This window comes from Primulina huaijiensis, chromosome 9 (genome assembly GCF_012295235.1).
Source record: "Primulina huaijiensis isolate GDHJ02 chromosome 9, ASM1229523v2, whole genome shotgun sequence".
NCBI classification, from domain to species: domain Eukaryota; kingdom Viridiplantae; phylum Streptophyta; class Magnoliopsida; order Lamiales; family Gesneriaceae; genus Primulina; species Primulina huaijiensis.
In genome coordinates this window covers 19,850,235-19,875,851 of record NC_133314.1, presented here as the reverse complement: position 1 = coordinate 19,875,851, position 25,617 = coordinate 19,850,235, and the positions used below count along the sequence as shown (strand labels likewise).

Below are 25,617 nucleotides of genomic sequence, written 5' to 3'. Positions count from 1 at the left end.
TTAAAAATATTGTATAAAAAGCTAAAAGTCAAATGAGGTTTTCGATATAGATGTTATATGTAGCCAACTAAATGAGGTTTTCCTGATTTCACAAGGTTTGGGTACGTCAAAATTTCGAATTTGGGAGCGCAAATCCAGGTGCACAGCTAATACTCCGTTAAATCTAAAATCCAAATTTTGATTTTCGTTACCTGTGTTCCAAACAAACGTTAGAGTGTCAAGAAATAACTCGCAAAAAAACAATATGACATTCAAGTTAGGGATTGTCCGAAGATGATACAAATTGAAGAATGTTAGAATAGTAAAAACATTTTCACCAAATGTAAAAAGTTGGGTATGGATTACAATTTTTTCCGCAAAGTCGGAGCCCTGTAAAGACAACCCTAAATGTGGGGTTCAATGGAGCTTTTTCGAATATGAGTTCAGGATAAGAGGATATTATACTCATCATCGAACTCGTCTTGATAAAAATAATAATAATAAAAATCATATTAATCATAATGTAACAAACCAAATATCAATTGAGTGTTTTAATGAACATATATAAATAATAATAACATAGTAATGAGTTTTTTTATTTGTACAAATATCATAGAAATAAGATTAAACACATTATTTGTGTCGTGAATTTGGATAAATTATAACAAAAATAAACATAAAGAAATATGAACTAATAAAACTTCAACATCTTTTAATAGTCAATATCGTACTCAATGGGTATTTGAAGAAGTGATGGAGATAAAGATTTAATTACAAATTGGGATAAAAATTCTCCAAACAAACAGAATTATGGAATGAAACAGAGATGAGGAGTAGCATATTATTAGGAGGTCGGGATGAACATGATAAACCTACTACATTTCATCGCTATGATTGGAGCTATTTATAAGGTTTTCAAGGTATTTGTGAGCTTGGCCTCATGTGAAGCTGAGCAAAAATTTGTGTGAGACGGTCTCACGAATCGTATTTTGTGAGATGAATCTCTTATTTTGGTAATCCATGAAAAAATATTATTTTTTATGCTAAGAGTATTAATTTTTATTGTGAATATCGGTAAAGTTGGCTCGTCTAAAGATTCGTGAGATCGTCTCACAAAAGACTTATTCGTGAAGATAAGTCAAAAAATCTTTTAGGATCCCTCCCGCGTGATACTCGGAGAATGTCCTCAAAATTCCCATTCTCAATTAAATCCGAAAACATGATCCCGACCCGATTTGTTCAGCCCGACTCCATCAATTCATAGTTAAAGGAATCAATCATCGTCTGCCTGGGGCCACCATTCCCAGCTTTTGTCCTTGAACCCTGCAACTATCCAACAATATTATCCCTCCCTTCCACCATTCCCAGACCCTTTTGTTCTTTCCCATTTTTCCAGCATTCCCATTTAACCAGCTAAGCCACCATTTCTAACAAAGCTGCATACCTTTTCTTGAGACTAATTTTCTCATCCCCACTCACGGAGAAACCAGACTTTCTAGACTTGCATTTGGATTTGTTCTCTGGTTGGTGGGCTGCTACTAATGGTGATGAGGCTCAATATACTTTGTTACTTCCAGTGGATTCTTCTCTGTAATTTTGTTCTGTTCGCAGCGTGCGTTTGCTCCAAGAAAAGTGGTAAACCGACCTTTTTCTTGGCTTTCTGTTTTCTTTTTTCTTCTTTCGTTCATTTGCTTATTTTTTGTTTTTTTTTATTATAAGTTGGATGACGGAGTTAGAAAATGGGGGCGAAAATTTAAGTGTAATTTTTTTTTTTTGTAATCTTGGAGAGAACGATGATTCTCAATTGGAATTCTAAGCCTTGCATTATCAAATCATAGTACAAGCTTCGTTTATTCATTTTTTCTCAAGTGTACCTTTGAGTTTGCCCATGTTCTATGAGGTTGTTGTTGCCATATTCTAGTTATAAACTAACTATAGGAGACTTAAGATTATGGATCCATTGCCAAAAAACTTGATTTAGGATTTCAATGTCGCCCCACGGATGTTACTAAAGGGTGACTTACTGTGAGACAACTGCTAATTTTCCTGTGATTTCTCGAAAGGATTGGGGGTGTGCGTGAAAATGTTTGGTAATTTGGAGTAGGATGAAAAGTGTGATTTCTTTGAGGTTGCTGTTCATGTATTTTCTTGAAAACTCGGTCAAACCAAAATTTAGAGTAGGATGAAAAGAGAGAAGAATATCAAAGATGATAGAGATTCAAGAATTTGTAGAAGTTGGAGAGAATTCAGAATCCTTCAATAAACAACTGGAAAGATTTCTAGAATACAGTCCTGAATACTAATTTTATGTTGCGTTTTGTGCAACCTTTAGAACTCCCAAGGTAGATACTAAGCCTTGAATGTAGTATAAAAAACATTTGAAATAGGTTTGGAACACAAAGTCAAAAGTGTTGATCAATGAATTTAATTGCATGACATTTAAGAGAGTTCGATAGGTTTGAGACTATGTTTACAGTCAATTCTCTCTACCGTAAAAGCACTATATTTAATTAGCATGACACAAATGGTGGAGCAGTTGGCTTCTCAAATCTTACATAGGTAATGTGGGGTTCAAGCAATATAGAATATGCATAAACATTGAAAAATAAGACCTGTTAAGAAGCTCAGTTCATCACAGCAGCTTGAATATGAACCTTTGTTTGGTGATTTACTATCTTCAATTCGTCGGTCTTCTTGCTTTAAGTTGGTACCACTTGCTTTTACATCTCATTTATATATAACTCGTCAAGTAACTAACTATACATGGCCTGTTACTGTTACATCTATATAACAGCAAATGCAGCAACTGATCTTGCCGAGATAATTAACAACAATAGAACGTCACCAAAGGCTCCAAAACTTAGTGTCAGCCCTGGACTTGGATGCATCGCCCTACAGTATGCAAACGCTTGCAAGGGAAACTGTAGCTCTAACAACACTATAACTTGCCAGCCACCAGAGGACTATTTCACCGAAATATTCGCTCCCAACTGTGGCGTTGAACTTCCCACTTTCGGAACCATATCTGGCCACATATTGGGGTGTCAAAAGACGTATCTTGAGCCATCGGAAGCATTTTCACGCGTACTAGTTCTAGATCCGAGAACCCTTTCGTTATCAAGGAACGGAACATTTACCCAAGTTGGAGTAGGCATATTGGGAGGCCACAAGGGTAAAGGGCCATATATTTGGTGTGTTTTGTTTAGTAACAGCCAAAGAAACACCACATTTGTTCTTGAAAATCTTGGTAAAGGGATTGTGCAGACGAGTGGGTGTTATAGTGGAGCCAGTTTGGCCTGCAGTGCAGGTCACCGAAATTCTTCTGTGTTTTTTATACTTTCGCTGTTTGTTTTTACTTTCTATTGTTGCAAGCTCATTTTTTCATGAACAATATATGCTCATTGTGTGAGTGCATGAGTTTAATGTTGGAGGAATTATGGTTAAATTTGCCGATTTTATGATTTTTTTAGTTAAATATTAATTTATTTAATAAACCAATAAAATGGGTGTACGGAAAGTAGCTAATCAATTTAATCAATATGACGTAAATTTAAATCCTAAAAAATTTAGTACATATAATTAATTCAGTCAAGAATCGAATTTTGTTATTTTATTTTAATATTCAAAAGAAATTCCAACCCCAATTATAATTATAATCATAAAAAGCATGTATCTTGTGAGATAGTCTCACGAATTTTTATCTGTGAGACGGGTCAATCCTATCAATATTCACAATTAAAAGTAATACTCTTAGCATAAAAAATAATACTTTTTAATAGATGACCCAAATAAGAAATCTGTCTCACAAAATATGACCTATGAGACTGTCTTACATAAGTTTTTACCGATCAATAAATACCTAAAATATTAATACGCCACATTTAATAGGCAATGTCGTTCGTTATTCAAGGTTCGGGTTGGATCTATTGAAATTTGGTTGAAATTTATTATATGTTTAGAACTCTTAACTTTATTTTATGATGAAATTGACTATTACAAGCAAAATTTTCAATAGACATAAATATTCCACCTATTTTTATTTATTCGGTACAAGTCACTGCAACACTTATTTTTATTTCATCAATTCAAATTATCGTTTAATATCTCATTAATTTTTAAAATTACTGATAACATCTTATATAAATATAATGATCATTCGTTACTTTCTACAATTATCATATTATCCAATTTTAACAAATCAAATCAATTATAAAAATATCATACAAACACATAATGCATACGTAATGTATTAATATAAATAAACACAAGTAGGGAGATCAAAATCCCAAAGCACTCGTAATTCCAATTGTTTTTTTTTTTTTTTCTAATGTGTATAATTGCTCAAATCGTTTACTACAATTTCAAATTGGAAGAAAGTTCACAAATTTTTTGTAAAAATTATTTTTGCATTCAACAAGTGTAAAACTCGTCGATCTACAGCTGTCTTTATATGCATGAAGACAACAATTAATTAATATAAAAAAATATATGTCATTTTCGACATTTTATAAACCTCGGCGGTCAATCCGTCGACAAATCGACATGGAATAAACTATGTACTTAGTACATGAAATTTTACGGAAAACAAAAGGAGACGAACCATCCAAATCCTAAATATCAAATTGGTAATTTTTTAGCACGATTACCATAAGAAACATTACGTTAATATTCAACTTTAAAAAAAATATTCAAATACAACTTTTATTTATATTTGTATTAATCATAATTAATTTCAAATCTACTTAATATTTTAGATTCACTGTGATTAGTACCATTATAATATAAAACCGATATCGATGTGTTTGAAATTTTTTTGTTTAAATTATCTAAATAAGAAAAATGAATTCAGAATCATGAATTTCTAATGACTCCATCCAAATGCCCTCATATGATATTTTATGTAGACCCACAATTACTGGATCTAATCCTCCACGAAAAATAAGAAATTCCGCGTATTTTGACCAATTCAAAGTGAATAATCGAGTTTCTCCTTTGGCAAAACTTGGATAAAGTTGAGCCAAAAGATCGCGATTCAAGATAAATTCGTGCGGAAACGATATCTCTTTAGGATCTACTCCAGCATTTAGAAATTGGTTAATCGATAAAATAAATGTACTTGATGTCCTGCCTAAGAGAGAGACCCAAGTCTTAGTAGCCCCTAAATGGTGATTCAACATAGATTCTACATCTTGAAACCAAACCAATTTGGGGACCAAATGAAACCGGAAAAGATACTAGATAAAATTTTGATTTTTTAAAATTAATATAATTTAAGTAGTGTTTGCAAAAGTTTATTTTTAAGTGTTTTTTAACTTCTCGATATGATTTTTGAACAATTCATTGGCTAGAAGCGTGGATTAATGTGTCACTTGAGTTTTTCTGAAAATAGAATGTTTATATTATAAACTTTTTGCATTACACAAAGGCAAGAAATTTTACTGAAAACGCATCGACTTTTTTTATTTATTAACGATGTAATTAGAGGACATTTTAGTAAATAATCGCAATTTAATTGAAAGATTATCATTTAAATTATGATCATCAATTAGGACATTAAAGATCCAACTGAAATTTTTAATGGTGAGAAATATTGAAGAAACAAACTCAGTTTGATTAATTATATTATATTTTCTAAACTAATAGTAATTACATTTAACTAGGCTAATCACAGAGTACGTGGAGAAAATATATAGAGGAATTGATGTATTGAAAGTACGGACTTACCCCTGATGTTTAACGAATTTATAAATTAAATCCCTGAAAGCCACCTGAAGAGCTCGCTGATTTCCTCTCCGACACGGTTCGCCTCTAGATCCTCGGGGGCAGCGGAGACGGGATCACTACGGCGACTGCTGCTGGAGAAGAATCTACCGGAGCTCGCAAACGACATTGTACGAGAAATAGAAACGGAAGTCAGCCGGTCCACGTAGTCTCTAAGCCAGTTCCTGCCGCTTGAAACCTCCGCCGCCAAAACATCCCCCGGCGGCTCATGTGTCGGAACTCCAACGGATGAATCTTTATCAACGGAGGTGCAATCTGAGATTCCTCTCCTGTGAGCGGTGGACTCTGCAGGAACCTCGTATCCGTTGTCGCCGACAACGTACTCGAAAGAACCTATTGAATATGACTGCCGCTGTCCATCCATAACCTCCGCCGCGCTCCTGCGGCGACTGACGCTCCCGATCTCAATCCGAAAGCTCCCGCTGTCTCCGTTCCTTAAACTGTTATCCCTAGTGCCGCGGTTTTCGGACGAGAGGATTTTATCGAGCACATCTGCGTCGGAGGGGAGCACGGTGGACCTGCAGAGAGGACATGTTTGGTTGGAGAGTATCCAGGTATCGATACAAGCAGCGTGGAACGCGTGACAGCAGAGAGGTAACAAACGGAGCTGATCGTGTGGCTCGAATTTTGACAAGCAAACTGCACAGTCTCCGCCGGTGAGGTTACCGGTCACGGAACTGAAAGTGAACAGTGGCAATGAATCGAGTACACTGCTCGACGGCGCGTGGCAATTCTGTCGGTTGGAGAAACCACGTAGCGAGACTACATCATCGGCCGTGGCGAATGCTCGGTGGAATCGGCAGGAAAGTAAGCGGAGCAGAATGTATATGGAGGCGGAGAGTATAACAGAGGAAGCGATTATTATGATAACCAGAATAATGGAAGTTGAAGTTGAAGTTGAAGTTGAAGTGGAAGACTTTGCTGCGTCAACGTACGGTGGCGGCACTTGAGAGATGACGGCGGTCGGCGGCGGCGATAATGGAGTTGACATGTTGGAGTAGAACGGAGCTGTGGAGCGAGAAGTGGAGATAATTATAGAAATGAGGTATTTATGTAAAAGCTTGTCCGGTGGTTTTGGTGTTATTTTTGTTGGATTAAGTTTACATGGTAGATTCGGTCATTTTACTTTCTTTTTTTTTAATTAAAAATTGTTTTGAACTTAGCTTTTTTGGAACAAATACTTTGACTAGCTTTTTGTTCACCTTCTTCACGCAATTAAATCATTTCGTACAAAAATAAATTCAAATATATATATATATATATATAATCTCGTGATTGATTCAAATTTTATATTATCATTTATATTACAAATGTTTACTTAAAAATAATAAATTTTTAATGAATGATACGTACCATAAAATTGATATATAAAACCGTCTCATGAAATTTTTTATATTAGATTTAATGAACTTATAACATAAAATTCTAATGATTTTACGTAAAAATTATTAATTCCGCACCCTAACCTTTCGTTATATTAGAATGAGAAACCTGGTTAACGTGTGTAAAAGGGCGATGATTTTAATTGAAGTGAGTTGCAGAGATCAGGTAGAAGAATTTAATGTGACAGAAAATTTTTAGTTCAAAACCATAAATAAGTGGCGCAGTATACATGACAGGGATCGGAAATTATTCGCTGATTTCCACGCAGTGCACAAACTCAGGGGACCCATTATTTATTAATTTATTATATAAAAATTTATCAATTATAAAATGAATTTCTAATCCGATGGAATATTTTTAAAAAAATATTAATATTTTTATTTTAAATATAAATTGTTTTAACTGGTCTCACGAAAATAAATTCCTGAGAATATTTTACAAAAAATATATTCTTTATTTATTGCTCAAAATTTTTTTTTCCCAGATCATGGTTATAACTAGAATCTTAGTTTTGGTTTGTCAAATTGGTTTTGGTGATATTCTACCATCTCCTGGATTTGTTTCTGTGTCATTCAAATGTTAAATTGATGTATTATATAGTATTTTTATACTAACAGTATGGTCGTGTGTATTGAAGAATTTTCACAATCACGATATAGTTATTTTGTTATTCACTCTTGTATATGCGTGAACAATGTATACTAGTAAAAAATGTACACGCATTGTATGTGTTATTATTATTTTTAATATGATCATATAATAATAAACAATTAACTGAAACTATTTTCAATTTAGAAGAGTTGTTTGATTTAAAAAAGAAATTTTGTTTGTATTTTTTTCTATGTAAAATATGAAGTGACTCGATGAGGTTTTTAGTAGGGTGAGAAGAGTAATTATGGAATTAAATATTTCGATATCCTCTAAGTCAGTTAATTCAAAGATCTCACACTTAATAATAATATAACATAGAAGTATAGATCTATAAACGATAATTAACAAATTTATAATAATATACAAAACAAAATATCATAATTTTAAATTGTGAAAATAAGATCAAACCGATTGAATCAGAAGGTTTGGGTCTTAAAAATTTAAAAGCTTGGAATAAAGCTCTTCTAGCAAAGACTCTTTGGAATATTCACATGAAAAAGGATTGTCTGTGGATAAAATAGGTTAATCATGTCTACAACCATTCACCAAATATGTGGTGCTTGGAATGGAAATCAGAGCAATCACCACTTATTACGCAAATTATTGCTATACGAGATGAGATTCTACATGCTCATGGATTTGTTCAAATGGCGGTCACAGCACTAGCTCATTGGTTTGGCTTCATGAAAGGCTTATCTAAAGCTTATAATTTTTTTGTTGGCAGTTGGAATGGATGGCCTTGGAAACCTCTAATCTCCAAGAGCTGCATTCTTCCGAAACACAAATTTGTGTTGTGGCTTGTAGCACATAGAAAATTACTCACTGCCTTACCTTTCAGACAAGTCATGTGCTCTATGCCGGCTTAAAGATGAATCTGTTAATCACCTGTTCTTCGAATGTCCAACTTCAAAAACAATATGGAGTAATGTTCGTTCATGGCTTGGAATGCGTAAGATCATGTCTTCACCGTCGGCTGTCTTGACTGCGTTTAAAGAGTCTACCGTGGAAGCTCATTTCTGAATAAAATGCGTTGTGTTGCTCTCGCAGCAACAGTGTATCACATCTGGAGCATCCGAAACAAACTGATTTTTGACAATGAAGCACCAAATATTCAGGGAGTTATATTGAAGATCAAAGTTCATGTGTTTAGAAGCGTCCCGTGTGCTGCAGAAGTTATTGATTTTTCCAATTAATTATGTTGTGTTCATTTGTTTTGATTGTTAGGATGTACATGTTTATGATTTTGTAGGATGTGGATATTCCTGGGGATGCCCAGTGTTTTTCAAACTTTTCTCTCTTTTACCTATTTAATGAATATTGTTCATTAAAAAAAAAAGATTGATGCATGGTTAAAACATAAAAACATTTTATGAATTTTTTTTTATTTTATAAGTATAAGAAACACTGCCCTTTCCTTTTCCAGTTGATATTTCCATTTTTTTTAATTTTTTTTTTTATAAAACTGTTAATATTTTAAATATGCATCGTACGTTTCGTTTGTGGAATTTTTATACCGAAAAATACCTAACTTCCAACGTCAAATTTGAGACATTATCTGGCCTTAATTATACTTGGTACGACAACGACCTCCCACCCAATAAGTCCAACTACAAATGTTTTTTTAAAAAAATATTTTTGTAACTAATGAACATTAATTGATAGAGTAGATCTCACGAATTTTTATCTGTAAGACGGGTCAATCCTACCGATATTCACAATAAAAAGTAATACTTTTTCATGGCTGACCCAAATAAGATATCTGTCTCATAAAATACGACCCGTGAGACCGTCTCACACAAGTTTTTGTTGGACTTATATATTGGGCTTGGTCATTTTGAATGAGAAATTGTACAAGCTTGTAGTCTTGTAGATGGTAAGTGGAGAATGTCCCACATTGGAAAATGAACATAACATTGGTGAGCTTATATTGATTCACACTTTGTGAAGGTGTAAAAAAGGTTGGTCAAGAGGCTCTATCTCGCGCACGTCGGCGCAAGAGGGGGGTGCAGATCAGGGGCAAGATTTGCAGTGAAAAAAGGCATGACTTGCGTGCAAACGTACGAGTGTGACCTGGGTGCGTCGATTGTTGGACCGATCGAGGCAAAATTTCCCACCAAAGTTCACCTGGCTTTTGCTATTTTTATGTTCGAAAATTCTTTTATGGATGACCTTCCATCTGCCTGACTCTTCGTATGGACTGACCTTTGGTGCTCCAGCCCTGCCTGTTGGTGCTCTAGCTGGACTGACCTTTGGTCTTTCGGATGGCAAGGAGAGACTGTCCATATGGAACCGGAGTGCCTATATATAGAGGCAATCTCAATTCATTCAAACACACCCAACACACTCTCCTGCACTCTCAAACTTTCGAAACTTTTTTTGTTGTCTCGGCTGCTGCTGCTCCCTCCTACTACTGTTCCTCTGCCCTCGTGATCAAGTTCAGGTACCTTTCAGTTCGTCATAGTGGTGCCTCGTGCTAGGTTACTGCTGGTTGTTCGGTTGTATCTTGGGAAACAGACGTCCAAGTTCATCCTCGAAGCACATACCGGAGGGGACGAATCTGTTTTAAGGACACTGTATTTCATACAGACATCGCTTTGGTTTAATTTAAGCATCGTACTTCTGTTTTGTTCACCATACTTGTTCGCTGGTTTTCCACATAACTTTCTGTCATGTTTCTTTCATATATTTTGTGTAACAGTTTTTGCCATTGATAAATGCCTTGAGTTCGTCTACATGTCTTCTTAGCTTCATTTTGTTAGATGGACATGTGTTTGTCTCATCTGCAAGACTCTGTCTCAAACTTGAAACATCGATGCTAGATAAGTTATGAGTCATCCGTTTTTTCGCTTCATTTGAGGGTATGCATGTTGTCTTGTTTATTTGTTTGCAATAATACGTGGATCTTTCACAATCTAAACACATATTTTCTCAATTTCAGATTTTAATTTTAGACTGCCTTTTTTTTGTGTAAATAAGAAAAAAAATCGTATTATAAAATGTGAAAGATGAGAGAAATATATCTGGAAAAATACATATTGTAAATGAGGTAAAAACCTCAGTTTTACTTGTTCAGAAAAATAAACTTTTGGATTTAAAAATTTTCAAATGAAATTAATGTGGAGATTTTACGGTGTCTCCATTCATTTGGTCCACCTTACTTGCTCTGGTTTTCACTATGAATTTCTTTTTATTATATCTTCCATTTTTCTTCCTTTTCTCCTACATGTCCTATATTATTCTCTCTTTTAAATTTTACTCTTTCTTTATTAGCATTTTAATGACTTTATCCTAATATTATATATCCAAACACAACAATATACTTTTTAACACTTTTACAACTCATTATTACTTCGAGTGGTTCTTATCTTAGATCAATTTAATTCTTCATTTTCATGATAATAAATCGTAACCGGTATTTATATGAAGTATGTAGGTAGTGTACACACGAGTTGGCTCGAGCGAGTGAGACTAATCGAAATCATAAGACAAAAAACATTCCATCTTTTTTTTATTTTTATTTTTTAAATTTGGCAATCTTGACATGTTACGTTTAAATATATTGTCTGATGCAAAGATATGAAATAGAATGAGTAGACGAGAAGCGAAGTGCAGATCAGGTGTAGACCAAAAGAATAACAAATTTGACTTGGTTGGGCACATTTCGGCTTTCGGAAAGCAGGCATATTGGTTAGCAGAAGGCTGCGAAATCGCATCATCCTAAAAGTTGGCTACAAAGTTTGATGATAAAAATTAAAATTTTTTATTCTTTGCCNAAAAAAAAAAAAACTTGAGCTGTATATTGTTTGATATGATTATATATGGCACAGACACGTACACAATTTTATATCGATATTTTTTTTCCCAGAATTGTATGAAACTATTCGACGACATTTGATTCACGAGATGTGATGACAATATACGTGGATAACGTACAGATTTATAACTTTAATTCGTTGTAGTGTTTGAGTTAAACGTTGGATGATATAAAAAAAAATATGCAATTAACGAATATATTATCCTTAGCACCAAATTGTGCCTTTAACATAGAGGCAAAAACTTGTGTGAGACGGTCTCACGGATCGTATTTTGTGAGACAGATATCTTATTTGGGTCATCCATGAAAAAGTATTACCTTTTATGCTAAGAGTATTACTTTTTATTGTGAATCTCGGTAGGGTTGACCCGTCTCACAGATAAAGATTCGTGAGACTGTTTCATAAGATACATACTCTAACATAGAATAGAACATTGATTATTGATATTATGGACAAAACATTACCATTCCTTTTGCATTTAATTTGTTGGAAAATGATTTTCATCATTGATTAATTGGGAAAAAAATATCGTATCATTTACTTTGATTGATTCTTTAGTTTTATTAATTTCAATTTTTTAGGGCAACATTCTGTGCCGATACACCTAAAATTTTAGGTTAAAATTTGATATTCTTCGAATTAAGGGGTCACCCATTTTTTTTGTGTGTGAATTATTTTGTTTTTTAACTTTCTAAATGCTAGATATTTCCTCGTGAAACCAGAGGTGTAAGATCAATTTTACTTATTTATCATTTTTGGCGCAACAATGAATTACTTAGTGCATCGATGCACGTTTTGCGTACTTGTACACTGTTTTTTATAATTCATTTTATTTATATTTAAATGAAGATTAAAATTTAATTATAAAAAATAGTGAGAGACTACACTACCATTTTTATATATAAATTTAAAATAAAAATAAAAAAAGAAAGAAAAAATTAACCTGAATAGGAATAGAACATGTAACTTAATGTTTAGAGAATAAAACTTTGTCCACTGAGCTACAGTAACCTACATCAAAAATTTTATCACTTTAATAATATATGGAATTATTAAAACAGACCATGATATTAAAAGTTAGTTACTCTATGTGACTCAAACTTAATAATATAGTATATAAATATAGATAGTATAGATACTGTTAGTATCCGAATGTGTTACTTGTTTGTATATTTTTGTTTTTTTAAATAGTTTTTAATAATATATATAATTATTAAAACAGACCATGATACCAAAAGTTAGTTACTCTAAGTAGCTCAAACTTAATAATATAGTATAGATACTGTTAGTATCCGAATGTGTTACTTGCTCGTATATATATATATATATATTAAATAGTTATTAATAAAAATGTGTGATTAGTTTGATTTATGAGTAGGTCTTTCATAACACGGTCTCACGGATCTTTATTCGTGAGACAGATCAATCATTTCTATATTTACAATAAAAATTAATATATTTGACATAAAAAGTAATACTTTTTCGTGAATGACCCATACAGAATATCCGTTTCACAAAATTGACCTGTGAAACCGTCTTACACGAGTTTTTGTGTTGATTTATATTATAAAGTAAGAAAATAATTATCGATATTTATAAGAGTAAAATTGGAAAATATCAAAATGTAAGGATGAATTTGATTTTCGAACAAAAAGACGTGATATCAAATTGTTTTGTCTTTACTTGGTCAACTTTAATATATAATATAAAATAAGATATATGTTATTAAATATTAGTCAAGCTAAAGCCAGTAGATTCATTTATTGCTGTTAATTATATATTTTATTGCGAATGCATGATTATTATACCAAGTATACCCCATATATTTTATTAATTTTTAAAAAATTATATCTCAGTGTATCAATATGATATGCATTCGAGTTTCTCTATTCGTAGTTTGGTGAGATGTCCACGTATTCGACGTCATCCTTTTGGTTCGTTGATACAACGATAAACCATGTATAATATAAGTACGATAAATCGATATATTTGAATAAGATAATAAATTATATATAGCACTGACACGTCGTAGAGTTTGAGTCAAATATGAACAAAACATAAGAAAATTAATCAATCATTATTTTTTTTCTATACCTTCTACTATTTATCACAATAATAATTTATACAAATGAGGGACGATCACTAAAATTAACAGATATTTAGCAAATTACAAGATTTTGCAAATGTTGGGTTGTATGTTTGAAACGAATGTCATAATATTTTTTTAAAAAGTTGTTAACATTTTGTATAAAAATTAGGTATATGGTCTCATGTATTTATATCTGTGAGATATGTTATTCATATTTAGAGTGTAAAGTAATATTTTTCATGGATCGAGTCGAATAAGAATCGAGATCGTGGATAAAAGTGTAGGTATTGTACAGAATTAGAAATTCTATTGAAATTTGAATAAAAAAAACGAAAGGATATCGTGAGACTTGATTTGTACTAATAAAATCTTATTTTCATCATCTAATTCCCAACCACACAGGGGACAACCGCTGCTTCCTTAGCCTCCACCAATTAAGCGAGCGGTGAGGTAAAGATCTATAAATGTGTTCATCTTACAATATGTTTTTTTCTTTTGTTCGATTTTAATATTACTAATCTCTGATTTTAGTTTGGCAATCGTATTTACGAAAGATTTGAGATCAATTTTCCGCTAAATGGATATAAGCTTTTACTTGTTTTAGTTTCACCTAAAATTATCCCTTCTGCTTGGTCCACACTCCGCAGTTCGAGTTATCTTTTTTGATTTTACATTGGTGATGTTCTACTGACGAAGTGTAGTCTGTTGAGCATGGATAGAGATGATTTAAATGGCTAGTTTCTACCTCTACTTATATAAATCATGCTTACAGCGAATTCTTTGCTATTTTTAGGTCTAATTCAATGGCTTTCCTTTTTAGAGTTGGATTTTTTTACCCAACTTGGTTAGTCTAGTTAATATTTTTGTTTGTTTTCAAGTTTCCATTTTCCCATGTCATAACCTTTATGAGTGAACATGCATCATAAAGAATTAGGTTAAGATCTTAGGAAAGAGTGCATATTATGTAAAACTCCGTTAAAGGGAAAATTGTGTGAGGATTGTGGATTTTCTGTTTCAGATGCTTGCATGGATGTCGAAAAAATAAGTTGGAAGGTTTGATAGGCAAAATTGATACGTTGAAGTAATTACTTATTCAAATTATGTTGAGAACAGTCACCGATGTTTATGCTATGATCACGAACTTCGAAGTTACTCCTATGCATCTACCATCTATTTTTTTCATTGTCCTACTTTTTATGTCTAAAGTGTTTGGGGTATTTCTAAATGTACGTAAATTAAAATACATGATCTTTCCATGTCAGATCCAGAACCATGAACGGGTCGCTGCAATTGAAATGTACCCACCTAAAGTGATGCCTCAAAATTGCCAGCTTTGGGAGCCCGTTCATTGAAACCCATGCAACTGTTGATATATGTTTTTGTCTTTCGGGAATGAACCTCCTTCGAAAATTATCCCCACAGGGTCATGCATTTGCGAGGAAGTCTTTCACATCTCTCAAGCTCCCTGGCGAATCCCTGGATGATATCACCTCTCCTTCTCTATTCCATGGTATTCATGTATTCCATTGCCCAGTAAGCCCCTTTTCCTTGCATACAAAAACACAGAAGCACATTTATATCATAATATAGAAATGAAAAATATCGTTATTTTGTGGATATAGCCTTTTTGTTGTTGTGGAAGGAGATAGGTACTATTATTCTCAATTGTAAATAACAGGATGAAGTGTTAGTACGCAGAATTGTGATTCCACAATATGGAACATTTTATTGAAGAAATGCACTGCATATGACATATTGCACATTTAAACGCTGGCAGTGTGTGGTTGAATATAACATCTCCATTGAAAACATTTATTCATTAAAAGCACACATTTTCCATTTACTTATGTGAAAGATATACCGGAAACACTTAATAGAGCATGAGAAAGGATATATACGTTTTTGGTCCCTAAAGTTCACCACAAATATATTTGTTCCTCACATTTGTAATAATTTGGATCCCTCATATTGTATAAATTATACATTTTTCGCCTCTGCCAGTACAGGATGTTCAATTCCCTATGGCTGCATTCACATGTACTGCACATCTGACTGTTGTTGATGGTAACCTGGGGGTGCATATACTTGATTTTAGTCCATAAGATTGATCATTACTACGGATTTGATCCCACATATTTCACAACATATCTCTATCTTAATTTGTAATATAAATACATTGAAGTTTATTTGCCAATGATGAGGATATCACCAGTTTACAGCGGGATAGTAATTGTTCATACATATTTTTTATTTTAATGTTTTGGATCTAGTTTGACAATAGTGTTTTCTTTACAATATTCGCCTCGTGTCCTTAGACACGAAGACAAATTGAAGCTTAATTCATTTAGGAAGAACTTTAATGCTCTCTTCATGAGTTACATAATTGTTTGTAAATCATCTTTACCTTCAAACTTTCGTAGATTTGAAGAATTGGAATTGAAAGTAAAAAAAACCGCCTTATTGTCAAAATTATACAAAGTTAAGAGAATGGATATAGATTGAGCTGAACCATGGAAAAAACTTGGCTGCTTTATGAGAGAAATTGATTTGATATAAAATAGTTGTAAAAATACATAGAGAATGTCGAAATTTAGTCCAGAAGTGTTTACCGATAGGATTTACATGGAAAGTAATTACATGGAAAGTAATTGTAGGGACATAAATAGTTCACTGGGATTAATTCTATTACTCATAACGTGTGGTGATAAAGTATAATAGATGTTTGTATGGAAGTTATTGAACCATGGATGTAAAATTTGAATGATTGAGGTTATGTAAAATCAGGATGAAGTTGGAATTGTGGCTAAATTATCGGAATGCATAGCTTCAAGGGGCGGCAACATTCTGAATGCTGATATCTTTGTCCCAGAAAAAGAGAGTGTTTTCTATGCCAGAAGGTTCTGTCCCTCTCCCATCTCCTCTTCCTTTATCATCTTATGCCTTTTGTTGTTCTTTCAAATGTTTTATTAGCTTTTTCTGTGTATTTTAATGTCATTTTTGCTACATTTTGATTGGGTTTCAACTTTAAAGCTAAACATCTATTGCTACTCTATTGGTTTTGTGATAAAGTCCAATATACTGTAGCAAGAAATTTGTTGTAACCAAAATCAAACTGATATTAATCTTTGCATTGCATGTAGTTGAAACTTGGGAAAATACTTCATTTGTGTTTCTTGATACATTGATTTCGTTATATCATAAAATACAAATGATTTTACACTTGATCATTTAGCTATTTTTTATATGTTGATTGATTAAACTGTTGTCGCAGAATGGGTTGTTGTAACTAAAAATGTTTGCTAGCAATTTGTAGCACGAACTTGCTGTCACTGTTGGTTCTTCAGACATGCAAACAGCGGTGGGTGTGCCTCCATGATACATTTCTTTAGGAATCAAGTTTTTAATTCAGAATATTGGAATGGTATATTTTGTTTTCACTGCAAAAGAACAAGGTTTGAAGGCAAAATTAAGAGTTCAAGTCCAGCCTCTAGTAATATGACAGTCAGCAAATTTTGAATTGTTGTTTTATTGAATAAGCGGCGCCCAATTTTGTTTTCCAATTTTAAAAGTGCCAAGACAGATGTAGCATGGGCACACGGGGACAACGATCCCCAATGATTTTTTGAAATGTGGTTATTGGTCCTGTAGATCTTCGCTTAGCTGCTATGACACATTCTCCAGAATTAAAATGATTCAACTTGAAGTATATGTAAAAGGGGAAAGTGCTTCCAACCATCTGCATTTTTTGCAGGTGTTTCATAGTTCAGTTGTTTGTAGATGTGATTCACCTGCATTAACATGTTTTCATATGGCAATTGGCATGAACTCCTTTATAATTTACAGTGGGTTTGTCTTTGACCCTGCTAAATGGCCAAGGATGCAAATGGATGAGGATTTCTTAAAGCTATCAAAGACGTTTAATGCAATGAGATCTGTTGTTCGGGTGCCCAACCTGGATCCTAAATATAAGATTTCAGTTTTAGCTTCAAAGCAGGTGTGTTAATCCGACACCAGCTTGTGCTATCTAGCTTATGCTGCTTTTTTTATAAAAGTATTGTTTCTTTAACATGCACTGAAGCTATTATCTACTGGTTCAGGATCACTGCCTTGTTGATTTGTTACATGGATGGCAGGATGGAAGGCTTCCAGTTCATATTACATCAGTCATAAGGTAAAGATAAGAAGATGCAAGCACTGTGTGTAATTGTCTTTAGCTTTGAACAAGTTATTCAAAGTGCTAAAGAGAGAAGTGTCACAGCAATCATGATCGAGGTCCAAACACCCATGTGCTGAGATTTCTTGAAAGACATGGAATCCCTTACCATTTTTTGGACACAACTAAAGAAGACAAAAGTGAAGGAGACATCTTGAATTTGGTGAAAGATACTGACTTTCTCGTGCTTGCTAGATACATGCAGGTGACCAGACCCTGAAATATTTTGCATGTGAGTTGTATAGACATGATTTGTAGATAAAGCACAAATTATCTGGACTTGATAATGGACATTTTGTATCGACTTAATATGATCAATTATGCTGTAGGAGTATTTTTATTTTTCTGAAGCTCTTCTTGTTTTTTTACACGGGCTTGTGGTAAATCTGTGTTAACTGTCATCTTTAATTGAAATTTGATATTTATAGATAAATCAACCATCTCGGGGCTAGGATTTATTTTTCTTCTTTTGGTAATAATGAGAGACATTGGACATGTTCCATGCCTTCTTCCAAGTTCTGAGGCACTCGGCATGGGCATACTAAATCAATGCTGTCAGGAAAGCTAATCCAAAAATTCATGATTAGTGAGAAGGTTATCCATTGAACCCATTTGCATTGATTTTTTACGTCCTTTTTTGGAGCTCAAAGTCTGGAAAGATTGCTCATACTTCTGGCTGTTGACTTTGTTTCCAGCTTCCGTGGAAAGAATTTGTCTCTTTATGGCACACAATGCACTGACTGCATTTTAAAATAGCAGTTTATTGATATCAGGTATTGTCTGGAAGTTTCTTGAAGAGCTATGGGAAGGATATTATTAACATTCACCACGGCCTATTGCCCTCTTTCAAGGGTGGGAATCCATCTAAGCAGGTTCAATTTTTAGAATTTTCTTCATGGATGCCTGTATGATTAAGATTGATATTCATGATTTACATGTTGCATAACATTCACAGGCCTTTGAAGCTGGTGTGAAATTGATTGGTGCAACAAGTCATTTTGTCACTGAAGAACTAGATGAAGGCCCAATAATTGAACAAATGGTAATCGCTCTCATGCTTGAACTTGATAATGGCTTTGTTTTAACTTCCATAATTCCATGCATGTGACTACTTGAGCCTCTCGCATGGTTGCTTCATCATCTAATACTCTCAAATCAGTTAGCAAACAAACTTACATTAATCTTATGTTCATTAGATGCATATTTTCTTAACACAAACATAAGTACATAACCTTTCAAATGCTGTCATAGCGAGCTAGTAAATGGAAAACACTTTCTTTTCCCGATGTTAAAACATTATTGTACATTGCTACTGCGTTTCTTTATCCAAGTTCACATGAATGCTCTATCGGCAACAGTCATCTAGACGCCAAACCGAAGTTAGTTCGGTCTTAAGTTTTTGAATGGTGTCGCCATGAAAGAGGAAAATAAGGAAAATCAGCACTTGGCACAAACTGTGATAACATCTTCATGTAATATATTGTATTATTTGTTTGTACATCTGGAAAGACATGATATCTCCTCGATTATTTTAGGTGGAGAGAGTTTCTCACCGGGATAACCTGCGGAGTTTCGTACATAAATCTGAGAACCTGGAGAAACAATGTCTTTCGAAAGCGATAAAGTCATACTGTGAGCTGCGAGTTTTGCCTTACGAGAAAAACAGGACTGTTGTATTTGAAGCCTAATGGCTGAGTGAGAGCACAACTCTTTTGTACTTCATTTTTTATCAGGAGCTCAACTATCCTTATTCTAACTACTTCACCCATTTTTTTAATGGCATAAATGAAATTAAACTTTTGAAATCAACTGAAGTCAAATTTGCATTAGATCTTCCAAGGCTTGTATCATGACGAATTTCAATCACAACAAAAGTTAATGAATTCCATTGAGATTACACTTTGATTTACCAAAAACAGAAGAATTAATAGCAGGTTCTTAAGGCGGATATTTAGTTATGACATTCTTTCTTTTAAATGTTGCTTTTACCTAAATCTGCTTGGTTCTTAACAGAAAGAAAAAGATGAAAAAATCTGCTTGGTTTTTTTATTTGCAACAGTCATCTACTTTGAAGCAGTGTTTAAATGGCAGCCGAGACGGTTGGCAGCTATTGGCCGCACCGCCTTTACCCTAGACGGTCGTGTAGGCAGCGGAGGTGAGATGGGGCGGGCGAGGCAGGCCGGTTTAGACAATCAAAAAGTCAACAAAATTTAAAAAGCCCTAGTTGTTAATATATTATATACTCACACTTCAAAACAAAATTTAATATATTACATTTTAAGTATCAATATGCAGACTTATTAGTTGCATTTATGTTGATATTTGCACCTTGTATAAATTGTATTCTATTTTATGAAACTTATTTTTATATAAACATTATTTGATTTGTATGTATATCGCATATATATAATTAAGTATAAAAAATAATATAAAAAGCGTCTAGACGTAGATAATTAACTGATTTGACATCTAATCCATTTTAGGATTTAAAATATTTAGTAATTGCAGATTGAGCTCGATCATATTTCTTCTTTTTCTTTTTTGGAGTCCAGCTCCGGCTAGTCGGAGCCACAGAGTATATGAACAGATACCAAACTAGTAACAACTTGATTCGGCTACAGCTTCAAATGAACATATAAATTCCATATAATACATTTTCCATTTTGTTACATTCTGAAGTATTACACATCTTAAAAACACCAGCTGAGCATAAATCACTGAAAGTTATTTGTCGATGTCTTTTTACAATTGCTTTATCAAAGGCATTATTTATGTAACAGTTGCATCATCAAGATGGTATTGCCATATTTGAGGCAGAACATTCTCCAGCACCATCACAAACATTATGTCTGCAGAGAGGACATACCCTGGTGAAGTGAAGTGAAGCAAAGCAAAATAGTGAGAAAATGAGTTATTTTAACGTATACGTAGGGACGTTTCTCCTGGTGTCCGCACGACCCTTCAGTCATGTGGGCCAGGGATACCATGTTCTCTTTTGGCGTCGTAAGTCCCACGATGAATCAAAGGCCTGGATTGCATGATGTGTAACACGCTTGTTGCACCATAAATTTATAGGATCAAACTAGGTATCATAGTCATGAAGTGACAAAGGAATACCTATTTATTTCTTTGAGCCATTTATCGATACAAGGTACATGGTATTCGTGATTGCATGGAAGAACTCTTAACCTGTCCTCATCTTCATAGTCAGCTAAACAAATATAACATCTGTCGAGTATGTGACCATGTATCAGACCAAGAAATTAAACTGGAATAATATACGGTATCTGCAATTTCACATGGTAAGTTTGTGGCTTATGATTTCTTTTCAATTTAAATGTAAATAAAAAATGAAACTTAACGTGTGAAGACTTACTGTTGAACATTACTGGGATCACGCTCAATGTTTTTAACCTTCTTGTGATACTTGAGAGGAAAGGTATCCACGAGAGACTCTGGAGCAGGGAGTGGAACAAGGGATTCTGATAGTGACAAAGATTGATGATGAATTTCGTTCAAAACCTGTATAATAGATATCAAGTGAAATCATCCAGTCGCCGTAGTTTCAAGGACCCGCCTTCTATTTTCCAGTAGGATGGTATAGCTTTACTTATTATCGTATATAAAAAATTATATAATGATTTCGGTCTCCCCAATTTTTTTTTTCAGATTTAGTTTCATCCTCCCTCCATTGCTTTTCTGGCTCCACCATTGTAACAAAAAGTACGAGCAAGATCATAATCTAAGAATATGGGTTAAATTTCTCATCAACAATCACTGATTCGGCAAGGTTACATTCAATAAATATGTGAAAAGTTATCTAACACCTTTAGTAATAGAATTAATTTGTTTTTCCAAATTTTTCAAGTATGCCAAAAAGTATGTTTTTTGTCTAATATTGTTCGAACCACCGTAACTAGTGAAGAGCTAACAAGTAAATTGTGAGAGGGGAAGCCAATGGAATCGAGTATTTACCTCAAATAATGCCTCGGCAAGCATGATTATTCTAGAAATACTTTCAAGAGTACTGGATTCTTCAGCCGTAAGGAATGAGTTGCATGAGCATGTACCATCAGGGTGGAGTCCGGATACACACAATGTAGTTTCCTGGCTTCCCTCATGAAGGACACTGCCTATAATTCTTTCCGAAATCTATTCATTTGAATGAAGTGAACGGACAAGGTTACTTTATGTGTTGCATGAAAGAAAAAATAAATTACTTTCAATAAATTTCAATCGAGCTAGTAAAGTTCATGTAAAAATTCGACAGATCGTGGTTAGATTCCCTTACAAACAAAAAGGATTCGAATTTCTTCTAGTATAAATTATGTGCGTCTATAACTTAATGATGAGAAGTATTCGGGCCTGGACAAATAGTTATTATTGTACTAATATCGTCGTCAAATTTTAATTTTAAAAAGGAAAATAGAAAAACTTGTTTGTAAATCATAGATTCATAGTTACGCCCATACATATTCTTATACAAGCTTCTTCGAGTGCAAATTACTATCCATGTAGGGAATGTTAATGAAAAAGTATGGAGGCATTTTTCTCACTTATTATGTGATAAAGTCTAATATCATCGCTACAGGATATCTTGACATGAGTAAATCCAGTTTTAGGCAAGTGTCATATAAAAATTGAAATAAAAAACTAAAAATCACCTCCGATCTCAATTGTCGTCTCCTTTCACTTCTATGATGATGTCTAGCACTGAAGGAATCAAGATCATAACCTGCTCCATTAAAATCAAGATCACCACCTGAATCGAAAAGCCTTCTCAAATGGGAGCCAGGATGGGAAAGATCACCGGTTAACAAAATGGTCGGTGATTCACTATGTCGTCTAAAGCTGTGTCTTGATAAAGTGTCCCAAAATAGCCTCCTACCGTTTCTTCTGGATTCATGACTTCTTCCCCCAATGCTATTTGATAACAAATTTGAAGAGATACTCACCTCATTGAGATGAATCACGTTTCTCAAATCCTGATCACTATTAGATACAACAAATCCTGGACTAGAAATGGTTGTCACGTGAGAATGGTCATCTCCGGGGAATTGAAATCTTGGAAAAGAATCAGAAACTACAGAAAGAGACCTTAAATCGGAATAATTGTAGTCTAAACCCACATCTGGATGATATTGAAGGTTGTCTGAATCTGCACGTGAAACAGTGAGTCCTTGTGAAGGACTTCTTGATTGATCATGGGCTGAGCAAATGAAAGGTGTGATTTCTGCCGTTTCATCTGGAGCACCAGCAGTAGATATGCAATTTGTTGCATTCTCAGAAACCAATTCTTCACCAGGCTGTTAGAGGACACACTTGTGATTTCATGATTTCTATGTCAAACAATTAGAAATAAAAGGATATATCATGGGATTGATATTATTAAGATCGCAATGTTCTTTGACATTATATGATTGTGATTTAGTTTCAGGAAAGATTTCCTATAATATTTTTAATGAGTTATCGCCTATATAAATTTATATTTGACATGATAGGGTTGAGATTTAGTTTCAGGAAAGATTTCAATAATATTTCAACGTGTTCTCGCCTATATAAATAGGTGATTTTAGTCTAAACCGAGTAATCGATAGATGTCTAAGACTCTAAAATCTGGACCTTACATCATAGATGTAGGTCTTAATGGTCAAACCATGTAAAACCTGTGTTATCATGTGTTCTCTCATCACTATATTTTACTATTTAGAATTCAACAGTACTATTTCTAGCAATCATGAAAACATGCCTGAAATGGAAGTGATTCTGTTGTGTTCGAGAAATATATCTGATCTGTGCTTGTTTGAAGATTTATCATTGAAGATTCCACAAAAGCTTCATCGATAACACTGTTATTTCTTCTAGATGAGTCTCCGTTCTCATAAAGGGAGCTTGTGCTTACCATGTTTGGGCTTAACACTGAAGATGATTCTACCATCGAGTCATGAAAGTCACTACAGACTGGAGCTATTTTTTTGGTATCGGTAACAAATGACTTTTCTGGACAATCTTCTAGCTTCAAGGAACAAATTTAAGAGAGTCAAAGTCAGCATTAAAGATGAGTTATGGTGCATATAGTATAACCCTCACATAGAGATTTAAAGTTTGAGTAATGAAAATCCAGCTGAAGCAAAGCATTTTTGACAAGTTCATATAATCAAAGATCAGATGAGTAATTATTGCTACTCATCAATTCCCCTCCCATGCACCTGAATCAAATACAAAATATTATCTCTCACATAAATTATTGGACTAATATAGTTTCCGCTATATCAAAAGTTATAGCGGCTAGCAAGTAATGGCTGAATTTAGATCTTTTAAATAATATAAGAGTTGTTCCAGGTACTCTACTATATAGACAACCACACAGAATAAAATGTGCATAACTATTTGTTTGCAGCAGATGCATTCTTCACCAAGAACTTACCCAATAGACCCAATTCCATCCAATGCTACAAGAGTACTATCTTTTTCAAATGTCAATGAACTGAAAAACCGGGGGTAAACTTCATTTTTTGTAAAATGTCAATAAACTGAAATTTCAGGCGTAAGCTAAATGAAGTAATAAAATAAACATCCTATGATACTTTAAACAACTCTGCGCACAGAAACAGATTCATATCATGAACCCAAAGGCATTTGACCCATCATTACCCATCCCACACCTCAAAAAGAAAAGGAAACATATGATATTTTCATCCATTTTAACATCAAATGATTACTCCCAGACGGTATTAAAATTCAAAACCAGAGATAAAAAATTCAAACATCAAGATTCGTACCAACACACTTCAAACGGTTCATACAATCAAGAAAACCTCGATGAACACAACAAAAAGGTCTTAATCCTAGCAGCAGACATAACCTACACCAATCACATGATCTGTAGGAAAGCAAAAAAACAAGATACCAAACAACCTCAAAGGTTGACTTCGAATTGAAAGAAGCGCAAAACAAAGAGGAAAGTTTGCGTTTGGCGCGGTTGATTATGGACCCACTTGAGCCGGATAACTTTCTCGCCGACGATGATGATTTCGAGGAAACCATGAGACTGCCGATCGAACCCATCATCCGCCGGTTCTTGGAAAATTCAAGATTATTGTGCCGTATAAAGAAGCAAGTTAGGCCGTTTGGCGATAGGAAAATTGAATTATAATAATTTGAGTGATAAATAATCGAAAGATGTAGATAAATAATGTTGTGCGATAAAATATAGGATATTTGATATGATTATAATAATGTGGATTAATCTTATCTATTTTATAATGATAAAAAATACTCTTAATATCAATTTTTTCTTTTCCCACATCTTTTTCATTTGAAATTAAATTATCATTCTAGATTAAAAATTAATTTGGATATGTTTTAACAAATATATATTTTACATTCCAAATAAAACAAATTATTACTCCTTTGACAAAAACATTCAATTATATTATCAAAATTCAGTTTGTTTGGTGGTTCAACTAATCTTATATAGATTAGGTCTCTTGCGAGATGGTCTCACGAATCTTCATCTGTAAGACGGGTCAACGCTACCGATATTCACAATAAAAAATAATATTCTTATCATAAAAGTAATACTTTTTCATGGATGACCCAAATAAAAGATCTGTATCACAAAATACAACCCGTGAGACCGTCTCACACAAGTTTTTGCCTACTTATATATAGTCTCAATATTTAATGCTAACTTGTACAAAAAA

The 25,617-nt window shown here is 33.6% G+C and overlaps 4 protein-coding genes across 10 annotated transcripts; 2 read left to right on the top strand and 2 right to left on the bottom strand.

Annotated features, from left to right (window-relative positions):
* Positions 1-1,191: 1,191 nt before the first annotated feature.
* Positions 1,192-3,424, top strand: LOC140984959 (uncharacterized). Its single transcript, XM_073452667.1, has 2 exons — positions 1,192-1,614; positions 2,774-3,424. The coding sequence occupies exons 1-2, from the start codon at positions 1,521-1,523 to the stop codon at positions 3,364-3,366; spliced, it is 687 nt and encodes a 228-aa protein (XP_073308768.1). The 5' UTR covers positions 1,192-1,520; the 3' UTR covers positions 3,367-3,424.
* Positions 3,425-5,527: 2,103 nt separating this feature from the next.
* LOC140984911 (E3 ubiquitin-protein ligase ATL4-like) lies at positions 5,528-6,886 on the bottom strand. Its single transcript, XM_073452600.1, has one exon. It carries the CDS (start codon positions 6,749-6,751, stop codon positions 5,729-5,731), a length of 1,023 nt encoding a protein of 340 aa, XP_073308701.1. The 5' UTR covers positions 6,752-6,886; the 3' UTR covers positions 5,528-5,728.
* Positions 6,887-14,017: 7,131 nt separating this feature from the next.
* Positions 14,018-19,740, top strand: LOC140983725 (formyltetrahydrofolate deformylase 1, mitochondrial-like). Of its 4 annotated transcripts, none has more exons than XM_073450833.1 (9): positions 14,018-14,148; positions 14,961-15,231; positions 16,483-16,595; positions 17,542-17,692; positions 17,796-17,869; positions 17,957-18,116; positions 18,685-18,783; positions 18,867-18,953; positions 19,447-19,740. In XM_073450833.1, exons 2-9 carry the CDS (start codon positions 15,091-15,093, stop codon positions 19,597-19,599), a joined length of 978 nt encoding a protein of 325 aa, XP_073306934.1. In that variant the 5' UTR covers positions 14,018-14,148; positions 14,961-15,090; the 3' UTR covers positions 19,600-19,740. The 4 variants fall into 4 exon arrangements, with proteins under 4 accessions (XP_073306934.1, XP_073306938.1, XP_073306937.1 ...); XM_073450837.1 differs by having other exon boundaries at positions 14,029-14,148; positions 14,967-15,231; XM_073450836.1 differs by lacking the exon at positions 14,018-14,148 and adding an exon at positions 14,262-14,491.
* A 793-nt stretch (positions 19,741-20,533) lies between these two features.
* Positions 20,534-25,058, bottom strand: LOC140983723 (uncharacterized). 4 transcript variants are annotated; one of them, XM_073450829.1, is made up of 7 exons: positions 24,830-25,058; positions 23,661-23,927; positions 22,576-23,217; positions 21,887-22,063; positions 21,288-21,433; positions 21,029-21,139; positions 20,534-20,778 (listed from the first exon to the last, which is right to left on the bottom strand). In XM_073450829.1, exons 1-7 carry the CDS (start codon positions 24,980-24,982, stop codon positions 20,700-20,702), a joined length of 1,575 nt encoding a protein of 524 aa, XP_073306930.1. In that variant the 5' UTR covers positions 24,983-25,058; the 3' UTR covers positions 20,534-20,699. The 4 variants fall into 4 exon arrangements, with proteins under 4 accessions (XP_073306930.1, XP_073306932.1, XP_073306933.1 ...); XM_073450831.1 differs by having other exon boundaries at positions 23,814-23,927; XM_073450832.1 differs by having other exon boundaries at positions 23,661-23,923; positions 24,830-24,968.
* Between the last annotated feature and the right edge of the window lie 559 nt (positions 25,059-25,617).